General features: G+C 34.9%; 1 protein-coding gene across 13 annotated transcripts in view; it reads left to right on the top strand.

The window, feature by feature from the left end:
* RIMS2 (regulating synaptic membrane exocytosis 2) overlaps positions 1-23,433 on the top strand; it is an 842,692-nt gene that overhangs the window by 533,319 nt on the left and 285,940 nt on the right. For 11 of the 13 annotated variants that reach the window (XM_072603307.1, XM_072603309.1, XM_072603321.1 and 8 more), the window contains one exon: positions 15,468-15,533. The exons of the other annotated variants lie outside the window; for them this stretch is intronic. In XM_072603307.1, the coding sequence (XP_072459408.1) occupies positions 15,468-15,533 (66 nt within the window). The remainder of the gene's footprint in view (positions 1-15,467; positions 15,534-23,433) is intronic. 13 annotated transcript variants of the gene reach the window in all.

Below are 23,433 nucleotides of genomic sequence, written 5' to 3'. Positions count from 1 at the left end.
GACAACGCAGAGACACCTGAGACTTTTTAAAAATTTGTTTCACTTTTCCACAATCACTTCCATAAGTCTTAGATTTTCTCCCTCCTCCCCGAGAAGACATGCAATCTTACATGGGTAATAAACATACATTCTTATTAAATGCATTTTCACATAAGTCGTGTTGCATGGAAGAATTCAAATGAATGGGAGAAACCATGAGGAAATCCCAAACAAAAGAAAACATAACACAAGAGAAAATATTCTGCTTCATTCTGCATTCCAGTTCCATAGTTTTTCCCTGGATGTAGATGGCATTTTGCCTCAAGAGTCCTTTGGGAATGTTTTATGTCCTTGAGTTGCTGGGAAGGGCTAAGTCTACCAGAAAAATTCCTTGCACACTGTGGTTATTACTGTGTACAATGATCTTCTGGTTCTGTTCCTTTCACTCAGTATCAGTTCATATAAGTTCTTCCAGGCCTCTCTGAAGTCTTCCTGTTCATCATTTTTATAGCGCAATAGTATTCCATCACATTCATATACCACAACTTAATCATTCCCCAATTGATGGGCACCCCCTTGATTTCCAGTTCTTGACCACCATAAAGAGAGCTGCTATAAATATTTTTGTACATGTGGGACTCTTCCCATTTTTATGATCTCTTTGGGATACAGTCCTAGAGGTGATATTGCTGGGTCAAAGGGTATGCACATTTTTGTAGCCCTTTGGGGTTCCAAATTGCTCTCCAGAATGGTTGGAGCTCACAGCTCCACCAGTAATGAATTAGTGTTTCAACTCTCCCACATCTTCTCCAACATTTATTATCTTCCTGTTTTGTCATGTTAGCCAATCTGATAGGTGCGACGTGGTACCTCAGAGTTGTTTTGATTTGCATCTCTCTAAACAATAGTTACTTAGAGCATTTTTTCATATGATTATAGATATCTTTAGTTTCTTCCTCTGAAAACTCCCTGTTCATATCTTTTGACCATTTATCAATTGGGGAATGATTTGTATTCTTGTAAATTTAACTCAGTTCTCTATATATTTTAGAAATGAGATCTTTATCACAGACACTAGTTGGAAAAATTCTTTCCCAGTTTTCTGTTTCCTTCCTAATCTTGCTTACATTGGGTTTGGTTGTGCAAAATCTTTTCAATTTAATGTAATCAAAATCATCTGTTTTGCACTTCATAATGTTCTCTGTCTTTTGTTTGGTCATATATTTCTTCATTCTCCATAAAGCTGACAAATACACTATTCCTTGCTCCCCTAATTTGTTTATAGTATCAGTCTTTTTGCCTCAATCGTGTACCCATTTGGACTTTATTCTGATATACAGTGTCAAGCTTTGTGTGTGACCAGTTTCTGCCATGCTGGTGTCTAGTTTTCCCAGCATTTTTTTTATCAAACACTGAGTTCTTATCCCAGAAGATGGGGTTCTTGGGTTTATCAAACAGTAGATTGCTATATTCATTGACTTGAGTAACCTGTTCCACTGGTCTACCTTTCTGTTTCTTAGCCAGTCCCAAGTGGTTTTGATGATTGCTGCTTTGTAATACAATTTGAGATCTGGTAGGAATAGGCCACCTTCCCTAGCATTTCTTTTCATTAATTCCCTTGATATTTTGGATATCTTGTTGTTCCAGATGAATTTTGATATTATTTTTTCTAACTCTAGAAAATATTTTTTTTGGTAGTTTGATTGGTTTGGCACTGAATAAATAAATTAATTCAGGTAGAATTATCATTTTTATTATATTAGCATGGCCTACCCACTGCTGTTTTTCCACTTACTTGGATCTGACTTTATTTGTGCAAAAAGTGTTTTGTAGTTATGTTCATACAGTCCCTAGGTTTGTTTTGGCAGGTAGACTCCCAGATATTTTATACTGTCTACTGTAGCTCTAAAGGGGATTTCTCTTTCTATCTCTTGCTGTTGGGCATTGTTAGTAATATATAGAAATGCAGATGATTTATCTGGGTTTATTTTGTAACCTGCAAGCTTCCCAAAGTTATTTATTATTTCAAGTAGGTTTTTTTTTACTTGATTTCCTAGGATTCTCTAAGTATATCATCATATCACCTGCAAGGAGTGACAACTTAGTTTCTTCTTTGCCTATTCTAATTCCTTCAATTTCTTTTTCTTCTCTTATTGCTAAAGCTAACATTTCTAGTACTATATTGAACAATAATGGTGATAATGGCTATCCTTGTTTCACCCTTGATCTTATTGGAAATGCATCTAGCTTATCCCAATTGCATATAATGCTTGCTGATGGTTTTAGGTAGATAATACTTATTATTTTATGGAAAGTTCCATTTATTCCTGTACTTTTCATTGTTTTCAATAGGAATGGGTGTTGCATTTTGTCTAAAGCTTTTTCTGTATCTGTTGAGATAGTCATATGGTTTCTGTTAGTTTTGTTGTTGATATGATCAATAATGCTGATACTTTTCCTAGTATTGAACCAACCCTGCATTCCTGATATAAAATCCACCTGATCATAATGTATTATTCTTGTGATAAATTTCTGTATTCTTTTTGCAAATATCTTATTTAAAATTTTTGCATTCATTAGAGATATTGATCTATAATTTTCTTTCTCTGTTTTGGTATTTCCTGATTTAGGCATCAGAACCATATTTGTATCGTAAAAAGAATTTTATAGGACTCCACCAATTTTCCCAAGTAGTCTATATAGTATTGGAATTAACCGTATTTTAAATGTTTGATAGAATTCACTTATGAATCCATTGGACCGTGGAGATTTTCTCCTAGAGAGTTCATTGATGGCTTGTTCAATATCTTTTTCTGAGATGAGATTATTTAAGTATTCAACTTCCTCTTCTGTTATTCTGAGCAATTTATATTTGTTTAAAATATTAATTGATCCCACTTAGGTTGTCAAATTTATGGGCATACAGTTCAATAAAGTAATTTCTAATTATTATTTTGATTTCTTCCTCATTGGAGGTGAGTTTACCCTTTTTATTTTTATATTGATAGTTTGGTTTTCTTCTTTTTTTAAATCAAATTGACCAAAGGTTTATCTGTTTTACTGGTTTTTTCATAAAACCAACTCTTAGATTTATTTATTAGTTATTTCAATTTTATTAATCTCTCCTTTGGTTTTTAATGTTTCTAATTTGGTATTTACTTGTGAATTTTCAATTTGTTTTTTTTTCTAGCTTTTTCATCTGTATGCCCAATTCATCTCCTCTTTCTCCATTTTATTCATGTAGGCATTTAATGATATAAAATTTCCCCTAAGAACTGCTTTTGCAACATTCCATGAGATTTGGTAGGTTGTCTAATTATTGTCATTCTCTTGAATGAAGTTATTGTTTCTGTGATTTTTTTGTTGAACTCAGTCTTTAGGATTAGATCATTTAGTTTCCAATTAATTTTCAGTCTGCTTTCCATGGCCTTTTATTACATATTGTTTTCATGGCATTATAATATGAAAAGGATACATTGACTATGTCTGCCTTTCTGCACTAGATTGTGAGGCTTTTATGCCCTAGTACCTGGTCAGTGTCTGTATGTGTCATGTACTGCTGAGAAAAAGGTATATTCCTTTCTATCCCCATTCAATTTTCTCCAGAGATCTATCATATCCACCTTATCCAGAGTTCTGTTCACTTCCTTCCCTTCTTTCTTGTTCATTTTGAGTTTAGATTTATCAGGTTCAGAGAGGAGGAAGTTGAGGTCCTCCAGTAGGTATAGTTTTGCTGCCTATTACTCTCTTAACTTCTCCTCTAAGAATTTGGATGCCGTACCACTTGGTGCATACATGTTTAGTAATGATATTGCCTCAGTGTCTGTGGTGCCTTTTAGCAAGGCATAGTTTCCTTCCTTATCTCTTTTGATTAGATCTAGTTCTGCTTTTGCTTTGTCTGAAATTAGGATTGTTACCTCTGATTTTTTTGTATCAGCTAAATCATGATATATTCTGCTCCAACCTTTTACCTTTACCCTGTGTGCATCCTCCTGTTTCAAATGTGTTTCTTTTAAACAATATATTGTTGGATTATGATTATTAATCCATTCTGTTATCTGCCTTAATTTTATGGAAGAGTTCATCCCATTCACATTCACAGTTATGATTACTATCTGTGTCTTTCCCTACATCCTATTTCCCCCATTTATGCTTTTAGTTCTCCCTTTTCCCTACCACTGTAGAGTTTTAATTTTTGACCACCCCCTCCCTCTGTCTTCACTCCCTTCTATCAGTCCCTTGCCTTTTATTTTTCCTTTTCCCTTACTAATTCTTCCCTCCCTTTTTGCCTCCCCTCCCTTTTCTTTACCCTTTCTCCTCCAACTGTCTATAGGGCAAGTTAGATTTCTATGCTTAACTGTTTTTGTTGTTCCCTCCTTGAACCAAATCAGATGAGAATAAATGTCAAACGGTGCTCGTTTCCCTCTCCTCTTTCCCTCTACTGTAATATGTTTCTGTTCCTCTTCCTCTGTTGTAATTTTCACATCTCTCATTACAATCCATTAGTACCCTTAAATCACATTTTTTATCATTACATCATTTAATTTGTACCCACTCCCTCTATCTGTTTATATCCTGTTGGGATTGGAAGCTCAATTCCGTGTGGACAGTCTCGGGCAGGTAAAGGTGGGAGCTTCTAAATCTTAGAGCTCTCACGAGACCCCCCCCCAGGAAACGGCAGGGGATCGAGGTGAACCAAGGTATCTCGAGTAATTCCGCCTCTTCCCGTGAGAAACGTGATGGGAGAGAGATCTCCCCGCCCTCGAGATTGTCCCGGATCTGGTCACACCTAGTTACCTAACAGCACGGTATTCAGATGCAAACTGTGCGGCTGAAGGTTAAGTAGGATTGAGGAAGCCTGAAAGCTCTCTTAGCACGTGAGGAGCCAAGAGGACAGTAGGCTCCGCTTTTCTTCTTTCCTCTCTCCCCTCCCCCTCTCTCCCCGCTTGTACTTCTACTTCCAATCCCTTAAGATCCTAGCCTCCTTAGGAAATCTCCCCCTCTTCCTCCTAAGGAAGACCCCCCCGCACTTGTAACCGAGACCCTGAAATAAAGCTCAACCCTTGTTCGACTCTGGAACGTCCTTTCTCTCATATGAGCATCCGGTTTTGGCCAACCGAAGACCTCGGAGGTGAGGTAAGAAGACTCGGGTAGCCCATACAGGCCTCTAGGCCTGGCAATATCCCTTTAACATATCATAATAATTTACAGTTCCCAAAAGGGATATAAACAGTTTGCCCATATTGAATAACATGTTGTTTTTTCCCTGTTTACCTTTTTATACTTCTCTTGAAACTTGTATTTGAAGATCACATTTTCTGTTGAACTATTTCCTTTTCTTCAGGAAGGTGTGAAATCCCTTGTTTCATTGAATTTCCATCTCCTTGCCTGAAATATTATGCTCAGTTTTTCTGGATAATTGATCCTTGGTTGTAGGCCAAGCTTTGTCTTACAAAATTACAACTCCTTTGTCTTATGAAATATCATATTCCAGTCCCTTTGATCTTTTAATGTAGAAGCTTCAAGGTCCTATGTGATCCTGATTATAGCTCCTTGATATTTGAATTGTTTCTTTCTGGCTGACTACAGTATTTTCTCCTTCACTTGATAGTTTTGGAATTTGGCAACAATATTCCTTGGTGTTTTCAGTTTGGGATCTCTTTGAGGAGGTGATTAGACTGTTTTGCCCTCTTGATCTAGGACCTCAGGACAGTTTTCTTTGATGATTTCTTGGAAGATATTGTCCAGGTTTTTTTTTAATCATAGCTTTTCAGTTGACCAATAATTCTTAGATTTTTCTCTCCTGGATCTATTTTCCAGGTCAATTGTTTTTCCAATGAGGTATTTTACATTTTCTTCTGTTTTTTCATTCTTTAGATTCTGTTTGACTGTTCCAGGTCACTTGTTTTTCCAATGAGGTATTTTATATTTTCTTCATTCTTTAGATTCTGTTTGACTCTTCCAGGTCAATTGTTTTTCCAATGAGGCATTTTACATTTTCTTCTGTTTTTTCATTCTTTAGATGCTGTTTGACTGATTCTTGATGTCTCATAGAGTCATTAACTTGTACTTGCCCAATTCTGATTTTTAATAGATTGTTTTTTTCAGTTAACGTTTGCATCTCCTTTTCCATTTGTCCAATTGTTCCAGTTAGGTTTTGTATCTTTCTCCCTTTGTCCAATTTTCTTTTTAAATTCTTCCCTGAATTCTTTTTTCATATTTTTAAATTCATTAGCCAATTTTTCTTTGAGTTCTGTAATTTGGTTTTTAAAATCCTTCTTGAGCTCTTCCAAGAATGTTCTTTGGGCTTCAGACCAGTGCATGTTCCCTTCTGAAGTTTCAGATGGGAGTACAGTCTCAATGCTGATCTCTTTGGTATTTGTATTTTGGTCCTTGTCCACATAGTAAGCTTCTATGGTCTTTTCTAGTTTGCTTCTTTCTCACCATGATTGCTCTTTCCCCAGCTTTTACAGTGAATGTCTGCTTCTAGGGCACAGAGGACTCTGTCCCAGCGTTCTTGTGCTTAGACTTTGAGGTTTTGTGTATTGTGGCCTCTGGTTCTTTCAGGCAGAAGCTAGAGTGGTGCAGTTTACCTGGTGCTGAGCTGGCTAGTGTGCCAAAGTAGAGGCCAGGTGAAGTCTTTCTGAGTTTCCCAGAGTTACCCTGGAGTTTGCTGCAATATGTGTGGGAGAGGTGTAGTCTGGGTGCAAGAGATCTTTTCTTCTGAGCTAGAACACAGGCAGGCTCAGCAGTTGATGAACCCCATCTAAGATAGTGTCTTCCTGATTCCCCTGGCTGTACTAAGGCACTCCTGGGTTCCTGGTGTTGGCATTTATGGGCTCTGGCCCCTGGGGTTCAGAATCTCTACCTGGTTCACTGAGGTGGGGCTTTCTGGGTCCTGCACTGGGCCCCTTCAGTCACAGCAAGAAGGACCCCTGCCCTTTGTGATTTTCCTAGCCTCTCTAGCTAAGAGACTGTTTACCCCTTTGGCTGATCCCAGTGTTTCAGAATTTTTCCTGGGAAATGTTCTCTTTGTTTTTCAAGGTCCACAAGGGGAGGGGGAGAGAATTTATAGATCACTCCACTGTCTTGGCTCCTGGAACTTCAAGTAGGTGACTTACAGACATTTAATCTGTGGGCTGATAGTCTCAGGAGGGACTGCTACTGTTATCTGGAGTTCTCTGCTTTTTCACTCACTTCCACTGGACTCCCATCCTGGGCTGGGATTTGAGAATCTGCAGTCCTGCTGCTGCTTCAGATTGTCCAGGGCTCCATGTTCAGCTTTGCTATGGTGGGGTCTGGGTTGGTACAACCTGTGTGCTGTGTGCTCTGTGCTCTTCTAGCCCCGTGCAACAGATCCTACCCATTGGCCTTCCAGGCTATACCTGAGAGTTTTGAAGAAACTTGAAGACATTGCCTTGGCAACCTTTGATACCTCCAAAATTAGTAGGGCAAACATAATACCTTGAAATCCAACACATCCACAACCCCATGGACCAGCATAGTTTATATCTGGCACTTAATTTATACCTAGGAGGGACCCTGAAGTGGACAGAGTCAATTGTTGGTTTGGGGTTTGGGGAAGGAGAGAAGGACAGAGAAGAACTAGCCCAAAACCCATTTTGGCCCTTTAGAATGTAGAATTGGAGATTCAGTAGAAGGATGTTCCTAGTCTTGGCAGCCTAATCCAGAACCACAGTGGCAACAGTATCAAAACTGCAGAAGAGCAAATACCAAGCAGGCTCGCCCACCTCATATAAGGTGTTTAATCCAGAAATGAGTAAATAGAAATGTCATGAGGGACTGATCAAAGAAAGCCCAATTCTTATGAGCACATTGATTTCAGAAGATGAACCCATACTCTGTGATGTTTCTACTTCATGCCTTTTTATTGGCTATTGAAATGTAATGCATGTGTATTCAAAAAAATCCTACTAGATGAAATCAATCTCTTCCTTTCCTGGCTCTTTCCAAAGGAGGTAGCAATCATTGCTATAAAATCTCTCTTGGGTGGGGAGAGTACCATCAATCTACTATTCCCATTCAGACCAACATGAACATACACATGGCCTCGCTATTGCTTTCATCCTTTTATTTTTACTTTTCCTGTCAGATTAGGCTGAAAACATGAGTTTCAAGAAGTCCATATAACAGCAGGGGTCCAGGAACTCCAGGATATTTCAGAATTTGTAGATAATTGAGCTTCGTAAAGGGCAGAGTCTCCACAGATTGGCTTTACCGAGCACAGAAGCAAATTGACAGTGAGACTGATTTCTACAAGTATCATTGGATATGCCACATTTGGAACTTTACTTGATGGGGAGAGTTATTTGTATCAACCACTTAAAGTCTGAGTCACTTTCCCCAGAAACCAAAGTGGTATAAGATAATTCCCTAGAGGAAACAAAATGGACCTTGAATAGAACATCAGAATTTCTCATGGTAAGATTAGAGCAGAGTAGAAACTTTGAAATGCAAATGTAGCAGTCAAGAGCATAAAAAGGTAAACATATTTGAGCAATTAGAGCCTACTAAACAGTGATGATGTGTTTACATTCTTACTGGAGAAGTAACACAAACTATTTCAGAATATTACTATCTTTGAGGGTCACAAAGAGAGTTCAGTAAGTTAACTGCAGTGGTTAGGTGTGATTTGGTCCTATTTTGCTGGTCTTAAGATTGGAAAGAAAAGGGAGAGAAAATAGAATATACAAGGGGGAAAATGAAGAAAAGGGGAAAAGAAATCATTATTTTGCATAATTTGTTCAAGAAAACAGAGGAACAAACAAACAGAGGAAGGATGATGGAAAGGCATATCATGCACTTTACTCTTAAATATACTGGAGTGGGAAGATTAAAAACTGAAATAAGGTAAATTGATTAGTCTAAAAATATATTTAGTTCAAAAGGGCAACATTTTGGGACAGAGAGAGGTGATAGAAAACCTGAGTTTCAGAGCAAGAGTGAACGAAACAAACATTCAGAAAGAGGGTAATAAAAGGGAGAATAAAAAGAGAGAAAGAAAATTGAATTATTGGAAACTGGGGTAGAGAGAAGGGAAAGAAGAGTAGGAATAAGACAATTATATAGAATATTCATGTTGATTATGTGCTGTCTCTATCTTCTTATTTGTAGAGAGGGGTAGAATAAAAGGGAATAAAAATTACAAAATGATACTTTATAAATGAAACTATTTTATATAGTTACATAACATTTTATTAATTAATATTTCACTTAATGTTTAATATATAAGACTATATAATTTTATAAACTAAATAAATTAGAAATATATAAAATTAAGAATCAAACTGTGAATGTGAATAGAATGAATTCACCCATTAAATGGAGGAGCATACCAGGATGGATTAGAAAGCAGAATTCAATAATACATAATTTTATAAAAAATAAAATTGAAACAAACATCCATATAGTATTAAAATTAGGAAATTGAGTAGATTTATAGAGTAAAAGCATAATTTAAAATTTAAAAAAACAGGGTTAGCAGTCGTGATCTTGGACAACACAGCAATAAAACTTGTGTGGCTAAAAGTGATATACAGAGAAACTACATAAATCACAAGGCATTATAAATAATGAAATAAATATTATATGTTGAATGTTGTAACTTCTGTGTACTTAAAGGAAAAGATGTTTGAATTATAGGGAGAAATAGCAAAGATAAAATTGTTGGGCAATCCAAATTAATATAACAAAATGTAAGCAAGAAAGAAGTTAGAAATCTGGTATAATTTTTGGAAATTTATATGTGATGTAACTTTGGCAATCATTAAAAAGGAATAGAAATATGCATAAACACATGTATATGCGTATATATCCCTTGAGGATAGCAAGGTGCATAGTAGATAGTGTTCTGAGCCTGGAGTCAGGAAAACTTATCTTCCTGAGTTCAAATCTGACCTCAGACACTTACTAGATATGTGACCATGGCCAAATTACTTAATCCTGTTTTCCTCTGTTTTTATCATCTGTAAAATGATGTGGAGATGGAAGTGGCAAACCATTGTAATATATTTGCCAAGAAAACCCAAAATGGGATCACAGAGTCAGATAGGACTGAAAATGACTGAACAACAAATGTATCCCTTAGTAATGCAACACAAATTAGCCATGTTCTAGGGCACAAAATCTTCATAAAGATACATAAAAATAGGAATATTAAATGTGCCCCCCCCTTTTTTTTACTGTAACAAAGTAAACATAATAATGATTAAGGGAATTTGAATAAGTAAACTTATTCAAACTTAAATAAAGACTAAATAGTTTAGTCCTAAAGATTTAGTGGATGAAAGCAGACCTTAGGGGAAAACGTATACTTCTAAACCCCCAAAAGAGACAGAGCATGTTCACTATATTGGGCATACTAATAAAAGAACCAGAAATGCAGCAAATCAAAAAATTTCAATTAACACAAAAAACAAAATTTCTGAGAAAAATCTCCAAAGAGGTGATAAAAATGTGATAAAAGCAGAAAAAAATAAGTTAAATTGATAAATAATACTTGAAACCTTTTTCAAAATAAAAATAATAATAAACCTGATAAGAAGAGAAAAACAAAATTGCCAGTATTAAAAAAAATTCTCAACAATTGATGTATAAGTAAAGGAGATCTTTAGAAATTATTTTGCCCTGTTATATGTCAACAAATGGACAAATGAAATTTATGAATATTTTAAAAATGATAAAATGCCTAAATTAACACAGAAACTGAAATTTTAAATAAACCCATCACAGAAAAACAAAGTGAATGAGTCATAAAAGAACTCCTAATAAAAAAGAGAAAAAAAACCCCCGACATGAAATGGGTCCAGATGCTTTTACAAGTGAATCCTATCAAATATTCAAAGAGCAGTTAATTTCCCTCCCTCTTTCCCTGCCCCCTGAATAAGAGAAAGGACCCAAATAAACTCTTTTGTTGTGGAACAAATACGATGTTTTACCAAGTTCATCATAATGAATATGAAAAATTTTAAATACTACATTGCATATGTATTTGCAATACTTACTATGAGTAAATGTTCTTTTTTGATATGAAAGTATACCAAAAGAGCCAGTGTGACATGGCCCCACCTTGTCTTTCATATCTATCCTCCTTTCTCCACTCATACATATTCTATCCTATATTAGTCTCTCATTACCTCTTACCTGCCTTTTGTAGTATCTTCCTAATTGTTCTCTCACCTTTCTGTATTTCCCCAATTCCATGCTACATATTTTGTTCCAGATGTTCCCCTTTTCCCCAGAGTATCTATCATCATTTATATTGGGCAAGTCACTTAACCTCTGTTTGCCTCAGTGTCCTTGAATGTAAAATGGGATAATAAAGGTACCTACATCACAGAATTATTGTGAAGCTCTAATGTGATAATATTTAGTACAGGGCTTGGCACAACGTAGTCACTTTAATAAATACTTGTTCCCTTCTCTTATAGGTTCCATCATGCCTAAAGCTAGAAAATGTTCCTTGCCCAGATTAGTTTAGAAAAAGTTGATGTAATCTATGACTTATACATACTTGATAATATGATATTCTGGAGGATTAAATATCCTAATTATTTATTCATTAAAAAATACTTACCCCTTTCTATGTACAAGGTAGTAGTATGCCTGGCAAAGGGGAAAATATGGAGATAAAAGGAACATCGTCCCTTTGTGTGGAGCCATAGTCAAGTAGGAGAGGTAAGATATATATTCACATCAATATGATATAATATTAATGGTAACAGGAGAGGTAATAATAATGATGATAATATTGTTAGCAGGCATTTATAATGTACATACCATGTGCTAGACACTATGCTTAGCACTTTACAAATAGTGTTTCATTTCATCCTCACAACCATTCTAGTGGGTAGGTGCTGTTATCACCCCCATTTTACAGTTGAGGAAATTGAGGCAAATAAAGGTTAAATGACTTGCCTAAGGCTACATAGTAAGCATCTGAGGCTTCATTTGAACTCAGATATTCCTGGCCCCCAAACCAGCACTTTATCCACTGATATGAAGTAATATTATTTCAGAAGAAGAAGGAGTTACAACTGTTAATTGGAGACACCAGGGAAGGACACTTTTGTTGAACTAGGTGGGCTTGAAAGATGCATTGATATCTGAGGCAAAATTAGAATGTAAGGGTATTCTAGATGTAGGAAATAATATAAACAAAGGGAAGAAACCAATTGGAAGTATTTACTGTGTTTATTTTAATGCAGAACATGTTACAATAGGCTTTGCATTTTTCCTTTTGTATCTAAACACAATTTTTTGTAAGGAAAGTGTGCTAGAGTAGAGTCAGGAGATCCAAGTCTAAATACTGGTTTTGACTTTTACTAATTTTGTGACTACCCAAGTCTCTCAGTTTCTTTCAGCCTGTTCCCTCGTTTCTGTAAAAGGAGGGAGGATGGAATGATACTTGTACTATCTAGCTCATAGGAATGTTGTAAGGAAATTCTTAATACATTATAAAGTGCTATATAAATAAGTTACCTTATGTCTTATGAGTTAACTTATATTCACAAAATAGGTAAAATTATCCATTAAGATAAATTTCTTTTCTTTCTAAGTTAACCAAGCCTTTTCCCTTTGCCCAGTGACAGAATTGCTTTGCCATGCTGGGTGTTTGTCTTCAGTGGTGATGGATGGACAGTTACTGTAATTATGAGCAAATATATAGCAACCCTTTGTCATAGGGTTTTTGGTGGATGGTAGGAATGGCGAGAGGGTAGAATTTTTCAGGTTGTATTACTCATTCTTGTTGTAATTATGAGGTTGCTAGTAGCATTCCCTTAATTTGGGAGCCTTAAGGATCCCCCCCAAAACCAGCATGGTATATAATGTGTGATGCTTGGGAGTTGGGGTGAGAAAAGATCAAATGATACATAGAAATAGGTAGATAGATTAATAAATAGATGATTAGAATATTTATTAATCCCCTAAGTGCTGGGCACTATTCTAAGCCCTGGAGAGATAAAAGACAGGAAAACAAGATGATGTTCATTGTGAAGAGCTTACATTGCAGTGGGGGCAGGGGAGACAGTACTTAAAGGGGAAGTGAAAAGTTGGGAGAGGGTCAAACAGACTAGAGATTGAGCCAATAAAGAAATGAAGAGTGTGAATGAGAGTTGTGATGACATGACAATTCTGGGAAAGGATTCCCCAGTCGTTATTCCATCTTCAGGGAAAAGTTATCCTCAGGGGGACACAGACGATATAACATGGCAGCATCCATATAGTGATGTTAATAGTTCCATTTCATCATGCTCTGTGTTCACCAGTGAACTTGACATCAAATCCAGTGGCCATTTTTCATTCTTCCCTATTAGAGGTGCCACATTTTACTGACATTCTTCCTGTCTTTCTAATTACATCTCATTTACTTGCTCTGTATCTCTCCCTCATCCTATCACAGGGGTTTCTTAACCATTTTGTATGTCAGAGATACATCTGGCAATCTGGTAAAGCCTATGGATTCCTTCTCATAATAATGCATTTAAATGTATGGAATTAAATGCATAAAAATAATTGTATTGAAATGTTATCAAAATATTTGTTTAAATGTTCATGAACCCTCAGGATCTAACCCTATTGTCTTCTCTGTATATGCGCTCTTCTGTGGTAATATTATTTACTCTGGAGGCAACAAATATAACGTCTATGAATATGACTTCCAAATCTATATTTCTAGTTGCAGCATATATGAGCTCTAGGTTTACTTCTGAACATCTCACTGGGATTTCAGACTCAGCTTGTCCATTATCCCTCACCCCCCAAAAAAATCACTTCCTTTTGATTTTACTTTCTAACTTTCAGCACTAGCATTCCCATAGTGCCCAAATGTTCATGACCTGAGAATTCTTTTGTATTTTTTCTTGCTTTTATCTCTGAGATTTAATTGGTGAAAGTACAATTTTGGGTTCATCTTTTGGATCCATCCCCTTTTCTCTAGTCCTCTTTCCTTCACTTTAGTTCCGGCTTTCATTACCACTCCTTAGACTATTGCAAGAGCCTTCTTAAATGTCACCCAGACTTTACTTTCCCCTTTAGTATACCTTTTGATTAGCATAATAAGGGCTGCCATGATAATCTTTGTTATATAAAGACCTGATTATGCCATTTCTTTGCTCACACCTCTTCAGTGGCACCATTGCCTTTCAAATACAATTCAAACTCATTTCCCCTCATTTAAAGCCAACCTAAACTGGCACTACCTATCTTTTTAGCCTTATCTCATTATTGCTCTTCTTAGTCTGTATGATTGGATCGGTCTTTCCCCTTTTGCACTGTACTCTCTATCTCTAGCCTCTGTGTCTTTGCTTGCGTTACATTCTTTATGTATGTGTGGAGTTCTTGTTGAACTTCTATCCATTCCTTTAAACCCAATTCAGATATTACCTCCACTCATAATTCTTCTAAGACCATTTCTAATAATTATCTACCTCTTTAGTCTTCATATAACATTTAGCTCCATAACTCCAATATAATTATCATATGTTGTTTCATTATAGCTATCCATACTGATCTAAAAGACTGTAATAGTAAACTATTTTCTGTGAGGCTAACTGTTGAATGACCATATTATTTAACTGTAAGCTCTTTGAGATTACTTTAACTTTGTAATTTTCCTAGTGCCTAACAAAAATGTTATAAACATAGGAGGTACTTAATATATTTTTCTTAATTGACAGATCATTGATACTGCCTTAACCAGTGTTTAAATAAACTATCACTTCTGTGATAGTTGATATAGAATCCCTCTGGGATTCATGTGATTGGCATCTTGAGTGTATGAGAATATCTCACTACAGTTTTTTACTAATTTGTTTCATTTTTGTTTGTATTTAAAAATATATCTTATAAATGATAATCTTAGGGACTAGACCTATCCCTTAATTGACACAGGGAACTCCAGAAGAGAATATTCCCTCGATGCCTGCTCAGTAACAGCCTTACAGAGTTTCTCAGAAAACTAAGAAATAAAATGTTTTGTCCAGGGTTATACAGCAGTTATGTGTCAGCCAGGTCTCCTGACTGAGCAGAGGGCTTACAACCCATTGTGGTATACCTTTGCATATTGAAACAATAACCTTGTAGCAGAGAATTTATATGTATATATGTGTGTGTGTGCGTGTATGTTTTATATATATATACATATATATATATATTTTGTTAACATAAGCTTATTGTTTAACCTAAGGAAAAAATATTTACTTTCATAAACCTTTAGATTGCAGTTTTTAATCAAATTGTGTTCAAGTAGCTTTGTCAAAATAATGAATGCATGAATTCTAGTTACAGGAAATGTTTATAAAGGAATATAAGCTCTGCCATATTTTTATATGTGGCGAAATACCTTATATTTCATATGACTATACAGATAATGATCCAACATAATTACTTTCTGGGATACTTTGGAATTATAGTATAATTAGAGCAGAATTCATTCCTTAAATTTCTACTATTTATTTCATATTTAGGAGGAATAGGCAGGAGAGAAGAGAGACTAACACATATTTTGATGACACTCCCCACAGTCCTGAAAGGTATTTCATTTAAATAGTAGAAATATATAAAACTAAGTGGTATCATTTTAAAAATGATATTTTATATCAAAATGTATAGGCATAAGTTCTTTCGTTGTTTGCTTTATTATTGAATTACAATGAAAATAGTTAAATTATAACATTGTAAAATACACTAAAATCTTATATTTTAAAGTTACAGAAAGAATGAAATAATCAAAGCATATTATATGTATTACAAAAATATCTTACCATATCCCAAGTACTATATTTCCATTAAAGTTAATGTCACTATATTACCTCTAAATTTTGATTTTCTCTCCTAAATGTGGTCTAAGATGGATAGAAAAAATAGTTCTTTTTCTTTTCCCTTAAAATTTATTTGACTGACCAATGGAAGTAAAAGTTAACTTTGTGCTTGTAACAGAAGGGAAAATGAAATATTTTTCAAAAGGCAACTATGTTAAATTTGGTACTAGACAGTTACTAATTATGTTAAAGTTGGTTTAAAAAGTTACATTATAAGACTACCTTAATGTAGCCATTAAATAATTTGTGTTATGTGACAGTACATGTGTTCATTTAAGGTAAGGTCATCTTATAGCCTATGCACAGGAATTTAATTAATTAAATACTGAAAGTATATAATTGTTATAGCTGTGCCATTTGTAAAATTTGAAATCACTGAATTAATACACAAATTCTTATTTGATTTAAATTACCAGAGACTATTATTAAGATGAAGAATTGAATTAACTTAAGTCTAAGCAATAGAAAGAATTAATTTATTTTGAATTTCCAGTGAATTATTACTCTTTGTAGCATTCATATTTCCATGTAAATTTTAGTTTGGAAGTTTTGGTGTTAGTATTTGTTATGAGGCCATTTAGTGTAGGTAATCATTACTTGTTTCCCCTGTAGTATGAAAAATATTATTGAAAATTGTAAGTCATGAAGCTGAAATGCCATCTAAATTTGTTAATAGTTTAAATTTCCTGAGACTATATGAATAATAACCTAAGGGTACAGTTAATTACTTTGTTAGTATCTTTTAGAAAAATGGTGACTTAAGAAACATTAACCTTTTTCAAGGGTAACATTGTATTGTAAATATTTATTAAATATACTTTGTATATGTTTAGTACTAATGATTGTAAAATTTAAGTTTACCAATGAATATTGAATGATAATTAAGTTGTATATTTCCTCTTAACTTAGGTTATTATGATATTTGTATGTGCTTGAAACTGGACACTGCTCTAGAGCTGAAATGGCATGTAGGAACGCAGTGAGAATAACAGAATTGGGAATAAAATTTTTGAATTAAGATGTATTTGATGAGTCAAAGAGATTAAGGTATATGAGGATAATCCAAAACTGGAACTAAAAATTTAAAAGTATTCATGATATTATAAGAAGTTAATGTACAGATCAGAAAAAGAGTGTCATAGTTCATACTGACAAAAAAAATGTGAAAATGTTGAAGCAGTTTTTCAGCGATGAGATAATAATCACAAAATGTACAGGATTTCAGCAGGGAGGAGACAAAGAAAATTTAACTGTAATTTGGGAAAGATATAATAATTTTTTCTCACAAATAATGCCAGTAACCTTGGACACTGTGAGACATCTAATTTTAATGAAGATGATTCATTTAAAATGCTGTATTGTAGTCTACTAATTAAATTTTATGTGCACTGGTACAACTCTTATTTCAGTTAATCTTCCTCATTGTACAATTTTAAAATTCATTTTAATGAAAATGGGTTATTTTTCTTATTTTAAAATGAGAGATTTTTAATTTCTAAAAAATTATGTTAAAATAAGTATATTTTTATTTGTTGTAGGGGTGAAAATGTCTTGATTATTTTTTAGAGGGAAAATTTTCTTTAATACATACAGCAGTGATTTTGACATTGAATCCTGGTAGAATTCTAAAACAGATTATTAAAGATATGGTTAGTGACCATCTGGAAAAGAAAGCGTTTTTCACAATTAGCATAGTTTTATTCAGAACTGGTCATTTAAAACTAACTTTATTCCACACTTTATTTGCACAGTCACTGAATTATTAGTTTAGGGAATTGCTATACATATAGTTTACCTAGGTTTTAGAAAAACAACTGACAAATTATCTGATTGTTTATATGGGAAAAATGGAGAAATATTGGCTAGGCCAGTGGTTCTCAAATTATTTATTTGGTCCCAGGACCCCTTTGCACTCTTAAAAATTATTGAGGACCCCAGAGAGGTTTTTTATGTGGGTTTATCTATTGATATTTATCATATTAGAAATTAAAACATCTGAATTTTATTATGAAAACAGTTGTTGTTTTTTTTAACCTTGCAACACCCTAACCAAGTGTCTTATGACCTTCCAGGATCCCTAGATCACTCTTTGAGAACCGACAGACTAGACAATATTTCAGTTTAATTGGTTTATAGGTGTTTGAATGGTCAGATTTGAAGGGCATTTCATAATGCTTTTATTGTCAACTTGAAAAGTTTCAAGTGGAATTCTCCAACTCCAAGAATCTGTACTTGTTTCTGTGTAGTTTAACACTTTTATATCATTGACTTCAATAAAGGAACAGATGACATTCTTATAAAATTTGCTAGTGATAAAAAGCTGGGAGAGATAGCTGATACTAGATATATGTGAAAATGTATTGAAAGAATAAAACTGGGATAAATCAAGATTAAATTTTGACCATGTGATTTCATTGGTGTAGAGAACTTAGAGTGATAAAATTCCCTTTATCAATACATATTGACACATGCTCTGCCACTTCTAATCTTGACAGGAGCACTGAGAAGATTTGGTAACTTGCCCAAGATCCCATAATCAGTGTGTACTTGAATCAAGTGTAGGACTTGAACTCCTCAAGTCTTGGGGTCTCTTGAAACTATCCATTATATTGCCTCTCAAGTTTAAATTTAATTCAACTAAATTGGGAAGCTTTACACTTGGTTTCAAATCACTAACTTTACAAACTAGGAAATGCATGATTAGATAACAGTTTGTTAGAAAAATATCTGAGGTATTTCAATGGACTGCAAGTTCAGTATTCTATGTCCTTCATTTTGATATGATAGCCAAAAAAGCTAATGTGACCTTGGTCTATATTACGAGAGGTATAGATTTCAGAGATAAAAAGAAATAATCTCTCTGTACTGTGTCCTAACCATAACACATCTAGAGTACCATGTGCAGTTTTGGTTGCAGCAGTTTAGGAAAGATATTGATAAACTCAGTAATATATGGAGGAGGATGTTGAAAGATGATGAACTTTGAATCCATGCTGTAAGAGAATGTGTAACACTGAGAAGAGACTAGTGCGGTGCATGATTGATAGCTTCAAGAGGGAACAGATTTGTTCTGTTTATCACCATAAAAATCAGTGGAAGCTGTAAAGAGGCAGATTTAGGCTTAATGTTAGATTGCACTTTCTAACATTTAGATCTATTCCAAAGGGGAATGAACTATTTTAAGAGTTAGTAGAGTAGCCTTCATTAATGTCCTTCAAATGTATGCATAATAATCACTTAATGGGTATGCTGTAGTAGTGATTCTTTTCAGGTATGGCTTGAACTAGATTGCCATCAAGGTCCTTTTTAAATCTGAAATAGTGTGACGGTTTTAGTTCCATTTCCCATTTCAGGCTGTGAGCCTCCATTTTTAATTTCATAGAGTTAAGCTTTTCTAATCTCTAGGCATCATTGAAGTTTGTTTATCCTTGGTAAGGGCAGCTAGGTAAGCACAGTAGATAGAGTTCTGAGACTGGATTGAAGAAGACTCATCTTCCTGAATTCAAATCTTGCCTGAGATGCTTTCTAGCTCTGTGACCTAGAGCAAATCACTTAACCCCCATTTGTCTCCATTTCCTTAACTGTAAAATAATCTGTAGAAGAAAATGGCAAACAACTCCAATATCCTTGTCAAGAAAATCCCAAATGGAATCATGAGGAATCAGATACAACTGAAATGACTTAACATCAGCAAAAATCCATGATAAATGAATAAAGTTATTACAGATATAGTATAGAAATTATACCCAAATCTCATTGCAACTGTATTTTAAGCTTTTCCTATAATTTCCTTTTTATCAAATTATATGACCAAAGCTTCTAACAAGTAAAAGTAAGTTTAAGGTTATTTGGATGAGGTTATAAGTAATAAACATCTGCATTTCTGAAGGTCATGTAATAAAAATAGATGAACTAACACTACATTTAAACGTAATCCTACTTTTCCGCTATTTTTATACTTTAATTCCTTCTCCATATTCTGTGATATAGGGACATCATCCTTCTTGTTTTTCCTAGCACATGTTGACCTGAAAACTTGGTTAAAGAAAAGGCAACAGACTAAATGCATACATTTTATGATTTAATTAATTAATTAATCAATTCCCTATTAAAGACAATGGTACATAATGCATTATGGAGCCAGAAATGTTCTGGCTACCGATACAAAGAATTGGGCAGCCTTAAATATGTTTTAGGACAAAGAAGTGTTCTGTGTCCTTCAGATTTATGATCTCCATAAGTGACTAACTAGACCATTAGTAAAGGAATTTCTTAATTGCATAGGTTGTAAATACAATAAGATAACAGAGTTTGACAAAGTTTCACATAGAAATTACGACCCAGGATGTCTGTGTTTTCTTTACCATTAACATGCCATAACATAGTATATGTCTACAAATATTAAGATATGGAAAATGTCCCATTATTCAAGATAGTGTCTTAGGTTAAAGGTCTCTTAAGGAATGTTAAGGCAGCCCTGGCAGGCTTTTGTTGACATAGGAAGAGGCATTCTCCAAGTTTGCTTCAGAGAAATCAAAGAGATTATTCCAAAATTTTATATTAAACATTATCACACAACATAGTTCTTCCTCAGATTATGAGCATTTTTATCAGTGTTTCTGATGGTTGGAATTCTCTAGCTCCTCACCTCTGCCTCCCAGTTTCCCTAGCTTCTTTCAAGTTTTAGCTAAAATCCTACTTTCTGAATGAAATTTTCCCTAATCATCCTTAAAGCTAATGCTTTCCTCTAAGGCTATCTCCAATTTATCCTGTATTTATCTTGTTTTTATTTTATTTTATAGCTATTTGCACACTGTCTTCAATTCAATGAACATTTATTAAGTACTTAACTGTGTGTCAAACACTGTGCTAAGCACTGGGCATACAGATAAGAAAAAGAAAAACATCTTCTGCCCTCAAGGAAATTATAATCTAATGAGGAAAAACAGCATAGGAAAGGAAGCAGAAAAGTGGGGTAAGAATGTTTGTAGCCACCAGATGATGTCTTGACTGGAGCTGAAATCAAACAGAGCTGCAAATGGAAAATGGAGTTACATAGAAGGTTGTAAGGTTTAGGGAGAAGTTTAATCCTCTGCACTTCAGCTTTGCAATCAGAAGGATGAGGCAACTGAGAGTAAGATAAGAAGATGTTGAGTATCAAAATCTGAATTAATTTGCATAGTGATGAAATTTCAAGTGATTAGTTTATCCTGAAGCTTGGCATATTGTTCAGTGGAGTCAAGACAAGGCATAGCTACAGATGTTTTCTCCTGACTTAGACTACAAGCTCTTTGAGAGTAGAGACTATTGTTTTTGTTTTGCATTTCTTTGTATCCCCAGAATTTACAAGTGCTTGGCACTTATTAGCTACTTAATAAAAATGCTTGTTGACTTGACTCCAGCTAGGTCCCATTTTGTGAAAATAATCCCCTGATGTGGCTGAATATATTGAAATTTGCACTTTGAAGTTGTGATTATTTTAAATATGGTAATTGGTTCTTGCCCAAAGGAAAATTAAAACATCTGATATTGTCATGAAAATAGTTTTGATTATTGCAGGCCCCCTGAAAGTCTTGAGGACGCCTAGGAGTTCCTGAACCAAATTTTGAGAACCATTGTGCTAAATGGATCTACACTGCTCTCTTCTTTCTATACAATTTTGAGTCAGTCCATAAACCAAGAAGCCTCTCTTCTCCATGCCTCATCTCATATCATAAAGATGTCTTCCCTCATCTTCTTCTTCAACCCTATGTCATAAAGAGGTTGCCTTTCTCCTTGTCAAGGTAAGCCTCTCTGCAGAAACCTATGTTAAACAGATTTCCTCATCTATTATCATAACTCTCACTGATCTTCAGCCTTTCTATAGGTAATACTTCTGTTTCCCCTTCATTCAGTCTGACCATCCTCACTACTATTATCCTATATCTCGCTTCCATTCATGATTAAACTCCTTGAGAAAACTGCCTGTAATTAGTTCTTCCACTTCCACTCACTTTTTTATAACCCCATTATAATTTGGCTTCCAGTCTCAAAATTCAATTGAAACTACTCTTTCCAAAATTATAATTGTCAAATCTAATAGCTTTTTCCCCAGTTCTTACCCTTCTTTATCCCTGCAACTTTCTACATCTTTTATTACCCTCTTATCTAAGATGCTCCTTCTTCTCTGAGCTTTCATGGTACTCTTCTCTCTTGGTTCTCCTATCTGTCTGACCAATCATTTTGGTTCTTTCCTTTTACTTAATTTTTATCCTGGTCATACATACTAGCGATGAATGTTCACAAGGTTCTGTCTTATTCCCTCTTCTGTTCTCTCTCTTTACTGTTTCCCTTAGTGATCTCATCAGCTCTCAAGGGTAAAAATGTCATCTCTATGCAGATGACTATCAGATCTATCAGTTGCAGTTTTAAACTCTCACCTGTTTTACAGTGTCACCTATTCTATTCCCTACTGGACATCTCAAACTAGATGTCCTTTAGACATCTCAAAACCAAAATATGCAAAATTGAACTCATTATATTTTCCCCAAAATTCTCCCCTTGCTCATGTTTCCATATAACTTTGAAGGGCACAACCATCCTCCAAGTTGCTTAGGCTGATGAGCTAGGTGTCATCCTTGATTTCTTCACTTTCACTCCTACCACATATCTAATAAATTGTCACATTTTATTTTTACCTCCACATCTCACACTTATCTTCCTCCTAGTCACATAGCTGCCTCTTTTGTCATCCTCATTTCATGCTTAGACTGTCAGGATGACCTCTACTCCAGTCCATCATTGGTTCAGTTTTCCAATTGTTCTTTCTAAAGTTACCCTGTCACTCCACAATTTGGTAAATATTACTGAATTACTGTTCCCCATTTCCCACGAGATTAAGTGTACCCATTAGATTCAATTATCTTTTCAAGCATTTTACACTTTACTTCCTTACAGACAGTCCACAATCCAGAGATACTGCCCTTCCTGCTGTTCTTCACACAAGGAAGTTCATAGGTCACCTCTGTTCCTTTTTACTGGCTGTCCATAGCTGGGCTGCTCTCCCTCCTCAAGGAAGCCTCCTGAATTCTCTGGCTTCCTTTTTGTCAATAAGCATTTATTAAATACCCGCCATGTGCCATGTTCTGTGCTGAGGGATGGGGATACAAAGAAAGACGAAAGAGAGCCTGTCTCAGACCCCCTTAATGATTGTGTCTTCCCTCTGAGATTACCAAAATCACACATATGAATTTGACCTAACTATTCACAGAGGGAAAACATCAAGTAGATAACAAATATTTATCATTTAGGTTAGGATATACAGTTGAATGGGTAACCTACAGATCTTATCTATATATGTGTGTGCTCATGTGTGTATGTGGTATATATGTGTGTGTGTGAGAGAGAGAGAGACAAACAGAGGCAGAGACAGAGTGACAGAGACATAGACACACAGAGAGACAGAGACACAGAGAGAGACAGAGACAGACAGAGAATATGAATGAGAATGAGAGAATAGTGGGTTGGATTGCCTTTGAGAAATTGCAAACCATTTTTAATGATACCAATATTCTCCCTGAAAGCATCCATTTTTAAAAATAAAAATTTTGCACCTCTTAGAGATGCAAAATTG

Source organism: Notamacropus eugenii, chromosome 4 (genome assembly GCF_028372415.1).
Source record: "Notamacropus eugenii isolate mMacEug1 chromosome 4, mMacEug1.pri_v2, whole genome shotgun sequence".
NCBI lineage: Eukaryota > Metazoa > Chordata > Mammalia > Diprotodontia > Macropodidae > Notamacropus > Notamacropus eugenii.
Note: the sequence above shows the minus strand (reverse complement) of the source record. Positions and strands in the feature narration are given on the sequence as shown.